Genomic DNA, 13,298 nt, shown 5'->3' on the forward strand with positions numbered 1-13,298 from the left:
TTGTTTTTTAAATTTTGTTTTAAGATTATTTATGCATACAAGAACTGGGGTACAGGCCAGAGATACAGAGGGTGAGAGGATTCACCAGAGACAGAGTGGGAGCAGAACAGGAAGATCTACTGAAATACACTGCTGAGGGGAGCAGCGGGTGAGGCAGGAGAGGTCTGCTGCGCCATGTGGGTAGCTCCCTGGATGACCAGGGATTGATTCCTGCTGCAGAGGCTGCGGATAGCTTCACAGTGCTGTACTTAACCCCTTGTGCCACCAGGGAGGCCCTTGATCTTGTTTTTAATACAAGGAATATTAATTTCTATCTTTGCTCCTTTTAGGAGGCAATATAAAATATATAAAAATGAAAGCAAAATGTTTACTTTTATTGAAACTCTTAAGAATGCTTCATTATACCTAGATGTCTTAAAGATTTGGTGGAAATATCCTGCTTACTTTTGGTAAAATGAGACTATTCTTTTCCCATTCTTACAACATAAATACAGGTTTAGAAATGCTGGAAAATATAATGAAGAAAATATAACTCCTCTAAAATCTCATTACTTAAGTCACTATTAATGTTTTATATATTTTCTTTCCTGTCTTTTTTAATGCACACTTTACTGAAACAGAATTGAGATATTGTTGTGTGACTTTTGTGCTACTTTATGGATTTCGTATCTTGGTTTTTTACTTAGTGCATCTGAAATACACTCTTGTAACTATTCTTTAATTTGTTTCTGAGTGACTGCATAATACCTTGTCACTTCAATCCACATAGTAGACTCCAGAGTCAGACATCCTGGCTTCAAATCCAAGCTACCACTTACTAGCTGTGTGACTGGGGGAAGTTATTTTTTCTCCTGTGCCTCAAATTCCTCATTTACCAAAGAGGGGGCAGTTATAATGCCTACTTCATAGAGTTTTGATGGGAATTTTATCTGTTAAAACATACAAATTAATTGGAATAGTATCTGGCATTTGCAAGCTGATTATATAAACAAGCATTGCTATTAACAGTTGTATTTATCGTAATTTTTAAATTGCATTGTTAATCTTAAAAGCGAATCCTAATATTTCCTATTGTAATATAATCTGCTGAACATCCTTTATGTAAACCTTTCAATACAGCAGTGATTATTTCCTTAGGATAAGTATGTTGAAGTAGAGTCATAGTCAAGGGGAATAAATATCATCCCCCTATAAACCATTAATTGCTTATGAAAAACTTGTACCAGTTTATACTTTACCTGGCATGGCTTGATAGTATTCATTTTATCTTCACAAATATTGTACATTAAAAATAAACCTAGAGAAATTTTATGTGCTCTAATGCTCATCTCATGGAGAATGCTCAGAAAGTTATTATTGGTACTATTGAAAGACTAGTGGCTTGTTACTTTAAAAGATGTTTTAGATGCCTGAACTATTATAGGTATTTTACAGAAGATAACAGGGATTGGTTGAGGCAAATAATTTGTGTTTTTCTAGTCTATGTTGTAAAGACTTCTTTGAAGCACTAGACTAGATTATCTTCTTTTTAACATTAACATTCTTAGATCTAAATTAAAGTTGATTAGTAGTATATGTAGAGTTGGAATATAGGTTAAATATTTTTTAATCTTTAGTAGCTAAAATAAAGAGAAGTTTGTATTTCTCTCATAGTAGTCTAATGGGAACCATGTTCGGTTGTCTTTCACATGTGGCTTCCCTGCCAGATCCGTAGTGATCGCTCTCCTTGTTAACATTTCCATAAAAATAGGAAGGGGGATAGTTAAACATCATGTCAAGGACAACTAGTCTTTATCTTTTAGAGTGTGACTTGGGAAATGTGCCTCTCTCTTTCCTCTGTCTGTGGTCCCATATATAGGGCATGTATTCATTTGTAGCTGCCAGAGAGGCTGGATTGCCTCTAACTAGGGGACATATGCCCAGGTGAAGTTCAGTGAGTGTGGTCCTATTGCTAAAAGGAATGACAGGTTGAATACAGGCTGTCGGTCATCAGTTTTTGCCACAATAGGACAGTAAGCATTTCTAATCATAAGGTAAAGATCAGTGACCTACTAGAAGTTATAAACATTTTAAAGAAATACAAGCTTGCAGTCATGGGGAAACAGCTTAAGCTTGATCATAATTTTTAAAATTGCAAATTAAAACCAGGGTTGAGATACATTTCCTCTGTTGAACATATCTCAGCGTGGTTTTAATTTGCATGGAAACTTGGCAGTAGCTGTCTCTTCTGGTGAATGGGGAACCTTGATTTTATATACTACTTTAAAATCTTATGCATATTATTTTTAAAATGAAGTACAAAAATAAAGCAACAAATTCACTCATTCTTAAAAATATTGATTCTTATGTGGGAATTTCACAAGCTGTTTCATTATATTTCATCTAATTAGCTCATATCTGGCCAATCTTTTTCTTTTTTGTATTTAAATCACTTTTATCTATACATAATTTAGGTATGAAAAATTGCATTTACTTGATATATACAATGTGATGAGATTAACAGGAGCACACCTTTGAAATGCCACAATCATTATATAGAACCTTTCCTTCATCTTCAAAAGATTCTTTGTGCCTCCATTTCAGTTCATCCCTCCTCTGCCCTGGCTACAGGCAACCACTGTGTATTTAATGTCATTGTGCTTTTCCTACTCGTGAGAAGTTCATTTAAATGCAGTCATGAAATATGTTGCCTTTGTGATTAGCTTCTTACTTAGCACAATGCTTTTCAGCTTCATCATGTTGTTACATGTTAGTAGTACATTCCCTATATTTTGGATAGTACTGCATTGAATGAACATGCTGTATATTGTTTGTCCAGTCATCCTTTGGTGGATATTTATGGTGTTTTCAAGATTTTAGCTATTTGAATAAAACTTCTAAACTGTTTTTCAGAAGTGGATTTGCATTCCATGCAGCAATGTGTGTGAGTTCCTTTTGTTCTCATTCTTGTTGACATCTGCTATTGTTGGCCTTTAAAGTTTTAGCCCTAATGGGTGTATAATGGTATTTCATCCTAGTTTAAGTTTGCATTTTTCATATGACTAAGGATGCTCAGAATCTTTTGATGTGTTTATTAGCTATCCATAGCCCTTTTGTGAAGTTTGTCTGGATCTTTTACTCACTTTTAGAATAGATTGTTTGTCTTATTATTGAGGTGTAAGAGTTCTTTTGATATTTTAGGTACAACTAATTAATCAGATACAAATTGCAAATCTTTTCTCCTTTTCTCTGGCATTTCCTTTTGTTTGCCTTACTTGTTGTAATGTCATCAATGTCATTGTTACGGATTGTTTTACCAAGATAAGGAGTACTTGTCCCTTTGAAAGGAAATATGAGCAGATTATGAAATCATTACAGATACGAACTTTAATGTTCACTTTTGGAAAGCTTACCTGATCTGGTAGGCAGCAGGAGTGGAGACTTAATAATGAATTAAGTCATGTTATATTAAGTTAGTACTAGAGAACAGTGGCCATGCCAGTAAATCAGTCTGTTGATCTTTTATTGTTGCTAAGCAATAAAGGTCTGTTTTTCCTTACCAGTGCGCAAAAGCTTTCTTCTAAACCAAGCTTTTTTTCTTGTACCTGCCCTTTTTCTTATTCCCCTGTTTTTAATCCATCACCGTGTTGCACATTCCAGGAAAATGGACTGGTTCTCAAGATTGAAACTTTTAATCCTAAGTAGTATAGTGACTTGATTTCCATTGTTGCATGAGAGTTAAAGAGGTTTTAGAAGTATTAAGGTTTGGTCTAAAACAGGGGTGGGCAAACTACAACTTATTGGCTAAATCTAACTTGATTCTTGTCTTCGTAAATAAAGTAAGTAAAATTTGATATGTGTATTTGTTATATGTGTTGTGTGACTACTTTCAGACTGCAATGGCAGTCTTGAATTCTTGCATCAGAGGCCTTCTGGCCCACAAAGCCTAAAATATTTATCTAGCTCTTTACAGAAAATATTTGCTGACTTCTGGTCTAGGAAGAAACATAAGTAGCAATAAAATGCCATTTCTTTCTAAGTGAAAACTCATGTTTTCATGAGTAAAACTCTTATTTAGAGTTCATTTTAAGTGTTTTTTTTTAAATCCATATTTCTTTGTAACCAGTATAATTTCTAAAACTTTTATCAGCTTTGTAGAGATACTTGGGTATAGCCAAATGTTATTCCTAGATTTTTTTCAAAATTCTTATAGAATCATATAACTACTAATGTTCACTAAATAGTGTAATTTATTTTTTAAAAAACCATTAATTTCTTTTTTAATTAATGAAGTACCATTTTTTATATAATTTAATTATCCCCATCTAATGCATTGAATTTCCTTAGATCCAGTTGATACTTTTTTGGTTTTTTTTTTCCCCCAGAAAATACAATTCTGAAGGTAATCACACAAATTGGTTGTCTTATAGTTGGAGCTCTCTCAGGATTTAAGCAGGTTTCCAAGTGGCTGCATGCTGCTTGTAAGTAGTGGTCACATGACTTGCAAACCATCCTAAATTCAAATATATGATTACTTGAATTGAGAATGTACTGGGAGGAGAAAAGACTGGTAGTAGAAAGGTTACTTAAATCTTTTACTTTTAAAACCTGATTGTTTCTTAACATTTGCCCCAGTCTTTAGCTTTCCTTTTCAGTTCTCTTTCTGTTGAATTATGTGCAGATCACTATTCTTAAGGTATTTTGGAGAAAAAGGTTACAGTGCATTTTCTTCAGTTATAATAAGTTTAAATTTTAGTATATCATGAGGGAAAAATTCTGAGTATTCTAATGGATCTTAAAAAACTCATTTATTTGCTAGGTAAGTTCTCTTCTACGCTTTATGAGACTGGTGGCTGTGATATGTCACTTGTGAATTTTGAACCAGCAGCAAGGAGAGCATCCAATATCTGGTATGTGTGAAGTCATATTAGGAGAAAGTGTATACTTGCAAATATTTGCCATGTTTAAATTTTTAAAAGTTACTTTGAAAACATTTTGTTTATATTTATTTAATTTGTCACAGTGATGCATTTGTCTCCAAAGAATGTCTTTTTTCCCCCTGAGGAATCGTAAGATAATGGAGAAGTTAGGAGAAAAATAAGAAGTTAGAAATCTTGATCATTTAACATAATCAACTGTTGTTTTGAATGTGTTAAAATTTTGTTTTCTAAAATTTTAATCTTACTGTTCATCTGTTCGAGTTACTTTGAAATCTATTGATTAACTCACTATCAAAAGAGTAATTTGATTTTTAATTTTGGATTTCCATTTAATAATGAGAAATGTCTTATTTAATTGTTACCGTTTTACATAAATGTTATGTACTTGTGAACAGTTCACTTAGTTTCTTAAGTTTTCAGGGACCATTTAAAGAAATTAAATCTTACAGTCACTTAGCTTAGTGTATGGAAAAGATGAAACATTCTGAAACCAGTTTAAGAATTCACCCTTTCAAAAACGATTAAATTGGAGTATCAGGAGATTTTATAATAGTAGAAACAATTGGAGGATGAAGCAATGGAAACATTTAACTATGTTTAATATAATTCAGGATAAGAACAGTTACATGGTAAGATACCAAGTTTTGAAATCTAAACTTGACTGAGTTATAGAAACTGAACTGTCATGTTCTAGGCTACTGTATTATAGCTTAAATTTATTATGGTTCCAGGTAATATATTGCTTTCTTAAATACTTTTTATAAGAACTGTGTGATAGAAGTACTATTATTTGGTTATTTTGTTACTATTTTGTTATTGAAGAAACTGAGATATGAAAAGGTTAGATAACTTGTACAGGATCTCATTTAGTTGATAAGGAGATTTGAATGTAGATACTCTGACCAAAGATTATGTACCCTTAATCACAACTCTAGAAAAATACTATTTTAAATTTTGGATTTTACATGGAAAAGTGAAGACATTGTAAATATTGTCTCGTTGTTAAAGGATTTATTTTTCTTTTTCCTACTTGGCAAGCTGTTTATTCCCTAAAGTTTTTTTTTCTTCCATTTTATTTTAGTGACACGGATTCTCATGTATCCAGTTCTACCTCAGTTCGATTTTATCCACATGATGTGGTAGGTTTTTCTTTATTGTTATAAAATGTACTTTCAGATTAAGTAACTATACAAATAAAAATTGTTGAAATTACAAAATGTAACTTTCAGTTTTAATGAAAGTTATAGCAAAATCACCTTTGCTGCCCATACTAGATCTCTTCTTGTAAATCTTCGTTGATCAAAATACCCTGACATTTAATTAGCTGTCTATGAATCAGTAATTACACTTTGAGGGTGTGTAAAAACATCAGTTTACTTACGAAAGTTTCTGGCTGTGACTTTTTTAATTGTGCCATTTTAAAATTTCACTTAAATATTAGGATTTATGTGCCATTACCTGTTGGTTAACTATTAGTTATACTTATGGCAGCATGTTTGTGGGAAACTTAATGATCCTCTCACTGTATAAAAAAAATATTATTGGAGATACCAGGGGGAAATCTTTTCCCCCCCATGGGGAAATTTTAAAAAGATAACACCACCTTTGCCATCAAGATGTATATGATGTATATATTGAATTAGAAAACACAAAACAAACCAATTGTTTTAAAGCACCATTTAAGAGATACAGGTAGATTCATTTATTGCTAAAGGGATTAATCATTTGCAGGTTCCTGTAGATGAGAGTTTTGATCAAGGTTTTAAGACATAGGTGTGAGTTGACATGTAGCAGTGATTTTCAACCAGTGGACTTTTGGCGATGTCTGGAAACATTTTTTGCTTGTCATGGCTGAGAGAATATTACTGTTATGTAGTATATTGCAGCTGGGGGTGCTGTTGAACAGCCTACAGTGGAACACATACTCCCACAAAAGAGAAGTATGTGGCTGAAAATATCTGTGGTGACAAGTTTAAGAAACCCTTGAGGATAAGAAAAAATGTGTTTGGGGAAGGATTTGTCAATGCTTTGAAATAGAAATGCATATTTTATATATGTATATTTAGAGAGAGAGAGAGCGCGAGCGAGCGCAGTTTTTCTTGACTATTCTTACATATGTCTTTGAAAAGTAAAGATTATCCTTACTTTTTTGCTGCAGAGTATTCCTGGTAGCTTTAAAGAGAAACAAAAGAGGGGAAATTGATTATTATATTGTTTGTCACTGTTAAATGGTGTGAAACCCTTATGATAACCAAATGCTGGCCAATGCTGTGCTAGATAAAGTAAACTGGATTCTTTCAGAACAAGGGGAAATTGGTGAACTGGTGAATGACTGAATTAAAACTAAAAGAAGTATACTGTGATTTCTTGAATAGGCTCAGATTGACTAACTGTAGATGATTTTAATGAATTGACTAGCCACACAATCATAAGGTGTTAAGACTTCAGTTTTCCTAATAAAACCTTTTCCAAAGGGCCTTTTGATTAATTTGCTTTGTTTATTGACTTAAAAATGTCATCTTTTGTAGTTTCTGAAGATTATATAGTATCCACAAAGAGTGGACGAATGTAGAGAATTACAAGACTTAATAATACACATGCTGACTGAATAGCCCTGAATCATGATTTGATTAGCTATTTTAAGTCTTTCAATGCTGACTTTCTTTCAGCTCTCTCTTCCACAGATTCGATTGAACAGACTATTAACCATCGATACAGATTTGTTGGAGCAGCAAGACATTGATCTAAGCCCTGACTTGGGCACTACTTATGGTCCAACAGAAGAGGCTGCCCAAAAAGTTAAACACTATTACCGCTTTTGGATCCTGCCACAGCTGTGGATTGGCATTAACTTTGACAGACTCACACTTTTGGCTTTGTTTGATAGGTGAGCATATAGTTGATATCAAAATGAGTGTAGATTTATTTTTAAATTAAGAAATTCCTAATTACCCATTGAGGTTTTTAATTGGTTTCTTCACTGGAAAATGTTTTCTGTTTTTGTCCTCTTTAGATAAAATTTAAGTTAATAGGGTTCCCAAACATTGGGTCTCTTGAATTGATTAAAAGCATTTTGTGACGGTTTTAATATGTTTATACCAAAATAGTTTATCGTCAATAAAAAAATCATACAGCAATACTTAAAAATAGAGAATATGAGGTATTAATTATCTTGAGATTATAGGTACTATCACCCTAATTATAAAAGGAATAGAAGAAATTTCTTTTTCCCTATTTCTTAGCGCTGGTCTTAATAGTAAACAACATAAGTCTCTTATGAACTTGGTGATCAAGTGTTTCTTGCAGTCAACATGGGTTTTTAAGGGTCACCTTCCTATAATAGTGAAGTGATTTGCAGGACATTGGAGATAAAACAACAGGGTAGTGATTACTGATAGATGGGAAACAAATTATGTGAGCCTTGCAATTGCCCATTCTATTGCCTTCAGAGAGTTCCCAGTATTATGCAACCAACAAGGGGTTAATATCCAAGATATACCCCTCAAAAAATTCAGTTTAACAACAATAAAACAACCCAATTAATAAACCAGCATAGATCTGAATAGATTATTCTCCAAAGAGAAGTCCACCTTTAATTGTCACAGATATTACAATTAACAAAGACAGTAAAATAGCTATAACTGTACTTTATGTGTTTAAAGAGTTAAATAGATACTGGAAGAAACTTTTAAAACATCCAAATCAAACTTACAGAGATTAAAAAAAGGTCCAAATTTAAAAATACAATGAGTGGGATTAATGGCAAGTTAGACACTACAGAAGAAAATATTAGTGATTTGGAAGTATAGCAATAGAAATTATCCAAAATGAAAGAGAAAGCAAAAAGAACCATCACCCCACTCTTCTCTCTCAGTGAAAAGAACATAAACAAAATGAAATGACAATTTCAAGAAGAAACAGGGAATAGAAATTTTTTGAGGAAATAATGGTGGAAAACTTTCTAAATTTGATAAAAACTGTAAACATATGCAGTCAAGAACTTCAAAGGATCTCAAATACAAAAAAAAAAAAATGAAGAAAACAGTACAAAGGTACATAGCTGCTTTAAAATGGTGGTAAAATATTAAAACCTGTGAGGAAAAAAGGCATAGTTTGTACAGAGAAACAAGAATAAAAAACATTTATTGTAGGAAATAATGCAAGTGAGAAGTTAGTACAGCAACATTTTTAAAGTATTAAAAAAATAAAACTGTAAAGCTAGAATTCTATATTCAGCAAAAATAGTCTTCCAAAAACCAAGATAGATACTTCAGACTAGGTAAAATTGAAAAGATTTGTTTGTAAGCCGACCCACATTACAAAATAGGTTAAAGAATGTCTTGTAGACAGCAGGAGAATAATAATACCAAATGGAAATATGGGCTACCCATTTTTCCTTTATATTTTCTTTCCGGAAGTAAGTGACTATTTAAGCAGAAATAATAGTATATTATGTAGTTTATAATATCCATAAAATGCATTACAGTAATAGCATAAAATCCAGAAAGGAAGATTAAAAAAGTATATTACATAAGTTTCTTTTATGTGAAGTAGTATATCATCACTTGAAATAGATGGTCATAAAATGTATGCTATAAACCCTAAAGCAACCACTAAAAGAGTAAAAGAAAGAAGTATAGCTCCCCACGTGGAAAAAGAAAAGGTTAAATTGATTCTTAAAAATTACTGTTAAGTTAAAGAAGGTAGGTAAAGAAGAACAATTTCAAGAACTGATCAACAGATAGAAAATAGCAAGGTGGTAGTTAGAAAAAGTAAAAAATTGTCAGGTGGAAGAAAAAACGCCAAGACTCAACTTTTTTAAGCTGCCAACAAGAAATGAACTTTAAATATAAAAACAGAAAAAGATCATGTAATATCTTGAAAAAAGATATACCATATGAACAACAATCAAAGGAAAGCTGCAATGGCTTTAGTAATATCAAACAAAGTAGATTTAAGAGCAGAGAATATTACTAAGGATAAAGGTTATTTCCTAATAATAAGGCATCAGTAATACAAAGCCACAATTCAAAATACTTTTTTTGATAATAAACAAATTTCTTGAAGCTATAAATGATGAAAGTTCATTCTGAAACAAAAAAAAATTACCTTAAGGGTCTTATTTCTATTAAGTAAATGGAAATTGTAGTTAAAATCTCCCATAAAGAAAACGTCAATCCTAGATGGCATCAAAATAATATCCCACATCCGTGAAGTGGAGAAAGGTGGCAGAACCATTGGGTTTCCATATGCCAAAAGCAAAAACAAAAACCACAGAACTTGTTATGTTTCCTTTGCACCGCATTACAAAAATTACTTCAAAATGGATCACAGACCTAAATGTAAAATCTTAAAGTAATAAAACGTATAGAAAAAAGTAAAACCAGAAAATTTTGCCACTTTGAGTTAGGCAAAATTTCTTAGTTGTGACACCAAAAACAAGTTCAATAAATCAACAGATTTATAAATTGATTCATCAAAATTAAAAGCTTAAAAAAAAGCAAAGGAGAGCACATTTTCAGTGAGGAGCAATAGAGACAGTGTCTAGTACAGTAGGCCCAGTGAGGATCACTGGGCTCAGCAACTCTAGAATTCCACAGCTGCCATATAAGATCAAATGAAAATGCTAGTGTTTGTTTATTTGAAAATATCATTGATTTTGTTTTAATCTGATAGGACTATGAAATGAAATAGTATAGAGGTATTGTGAATTTTTTTCTAGGTCTGTTGATGACTTTACACAGAGCGTTTCTTTCAGTAATTTTAGCAAATTAATTTTCAGATTATTTTAGATGAAATCATGTATTATCAAAATTTGGTTATAAACTTGGTCATATAAAATAACGTCCAAATTTAATTTTCTAGAAAATGTTTTACAATTTTTTCTAATTTGTTTCTTTGTATATATTCCTTATGCATCATCCAACTTGGTTATTTAGGCTGTTAATGTGGACTGTTAGATAAATTTGACAGAAAAGCAGATAGTTTTTGAAATAAAAGCATAAAGTTTTTAAATAGAAATTAAAACTACGTATGTGTTATAATTAGAACTTCATAGCCCACTGTAGCATCCTTTATTTGCACATAAAAATTTGTGCTAATTTTTTTTAAAGATTTATTTATTTATGCATACAAGAGCTGGGGTACAGGCCAGAGATGCGGCGGGGGGTGAGAGCATTCACCAGAGACAGAGTGGGGAACAGACCAGGCAGGTTGACCCAAGTACACTGCTGAGGGGAGCAGCAAGTGAGACAGGAGAGGTCTGCTGCACCATGTGGGTTGCTCCCTGGCAGCTAGGGATCGAACTCATGCTGCAGAGGCTGCGGATTGCTTCGTAGTGCAGTGCTTAACCCCTTGCGCCACCAAGGAGGCCCCAAAAATTTGTGCTAATTTTTTACATAAACTCGTTTCTTTTTCAGTGTAATCCAAACTTATTCAAATCTAGTACTAAAACACTGTGAGCATTGTAATATGAACATGTTGATGTCATTCTTTTTTTCATCCCAATTAATTTATCGTATAGATGATTCACTTCAAAATTTTTCTATCTGCAGAAATCGTGAGATCCTAGAAAATGTGTTAGCTGTCATCCTGGCTATTCTTGTGGCTTTTTTGGGCTCTGTTCTTCTCATTCAAGGCTTCTTCAGAGATATATGGGTCTTCCAATTCTGCCTGGTGATAGCCAGCTGTCAATATTCACTACTTAAGGTACCAACATCTCTCTTCAGACTACAGGGATGATATTTGTATTAAAAGGCAGAAGGTTTCAGATTGTGTGTGTGTGTATCACTGAATTGTCATGTTTATTTTTCGATTTATTTTCTTTAGACATTTACTTTAAATATGGCAGGGAACAGAAGGGACATATAAACTTTAAAAATGATATATAAATGAAGCATCCTCAAAATTACTTTCATGTATTAGAAGAAATGTGTGAGCACTTGTTAAAAATAAGAATTTGTATTATTGAAATTTATTCTTTTGAATGAAGATTAGCTCCCTCTTATATTTTAAATATTCTGTTCTGTAGGTGAAATTTATTAAAATCAGTCTTTGGTAGATATGGTAATGTCAAAATTAATATTGGAAGTGGAAAGTTGTTCTCACTTCTGTGGCTTTAAAATACCAAGTTATCTATTTTAAGCTTTCCAAAAATAGGAGAATCATATACTACAGTTTTTACCATCCATGCAAAACCAGTTGGACTGTTAATGTGGATTCTTTCCTTTCCATTCTTTCTTAGTCAGCAACACCTTGCTTGTTTTGGTAATTTGCCTCATATACACCATGATGCAGAACCTTCCCTGTCCTGAAAACTATTATTTATTTCTGTTTATACCATCAAATGTTCTTTCTTTTTTTCTCTCACTATTTATAGATAGACATCTGAAATAAGTCACCTATGTCAACTGTTCCTTTTCTCCAAGACCTATCCATATATTTTTCCTTATTGCAACACTGAAATTACAGTCTGTGTGGCTGCTAATAATCTCTGATTGTCAAATCTGTATTCGTTTCTTAGGCTTCCTTCTCTGAATGTTGATAATCTAATCCCTATGAAAAGTGTATTCCATTTTTTTACTCTCACTGGTTTTCTGTGACTATACTACCCTGGCAATTATCTTTTTGAATAACTTTATTTTCCTTTGTTGATGCCTCTTTGTTCTTTTGATCTCTTCTGAATTTATAAGAATTTGATAGGATTTTATTTGGCTCTTTTTTTAATTTGTAAGCCCTTATCAATGAGGTCATCCTCTTCTTACTTGATTTGTCGCCCCTATCAATAATTTTATCTACATTTGTACTTCAAAGCCTTCAACTTTAAAAATTCTGGTTCCATATATCTAACAGTCAGGCACATTTAAAAAAGAAGACATCATAATTTTTTTCAAAAAGATTTATTTATGCATACAAGAACTCGGGTATAGGCCAGAGGTGCGGGGGGTGAGAGGATTCACCAGAGACAGAGTGGGGAGCAGAACAGGTGGATTGACTGAAATATACTGCTAAGGGGAGCAGTGGGTGAGACAGGGGAGAGAGGTCTGCTACACCATGTGGTAACCCATATGGCTCCCTGGCCGGCAGGGGATCGAACTAGTGCCATGCTGCAGTGGCTGTGAATAGCTGCTGCTTCATAGTGCTGCGACTTAACCCCTTGTACCACCAGGAAGGCCCGGCATAATAATCTTAGGTTAAATATTTTGCCTTCTCCATTCCTTTGCTTTTGAAAGTAGTGCACAGACTCAAAACCTTAGAACCTCTACTTTTTCCTTTTTGATACCTAATGACAAGCAGCCAAGTCCTTTTGATTAAATTTGGTGATTCTGCATCAAAATTTCTAGCCTTTGCTTTCTGTCTCAGCCACCCTTAATCTATCTT

General features: G+C 32.9%; 1 protein-coding gene across 2 annotated transcripts in view; it reads left to right on the plus strand.

Annotated features, from left to right (window-relative positions):
- Window positions 1-13,298, plus strand: part of PCNX1 (pecanex 1) — a gene marked incomplete at both ends in the record, with an annotated part of 141,965 nt that overhangs the window by 78,387 nt on the left and 50,280 nt on the right. Inside the window, 4 exons of one of the 2 annotated variants that reach the window (XM_084241226.1) lie at window positions 4,799-4,889; window positions 6,001-6,058; window positions 7,589-7,806; window positions 11,474-11,627. In XM_084241226.1, the coding sequence (XP_084097352.1) occupies window positions 4,799-4,889; window positions 6,001-6,058; window positions 7,589-7,806; window positions 11,474-11,627 (521 nt within the window). The remainder of the gene's footprint in view (window positions 1-4,798; window positions 4,890-6,000; window positions 6,059-7,588; window positions 7,807-11,473; window positions 11,628-13,298) is intronic. The other variant, XM_084241227.1, reaches the window with a different exon arrangement.

The sequence above is a fragment of the Talpa europaea genome (genome assembly GCF_964194135.1).
Source record: "Talpa europaea genome assembly, chromosome: 8".
In the NCBI taxonomy this organism is placed as follows: Eukaryota; Metazoa; Chordata; class Mammalia; order Eulipotyphla; family Talpidae; genus Talpa; species Talpa europaea.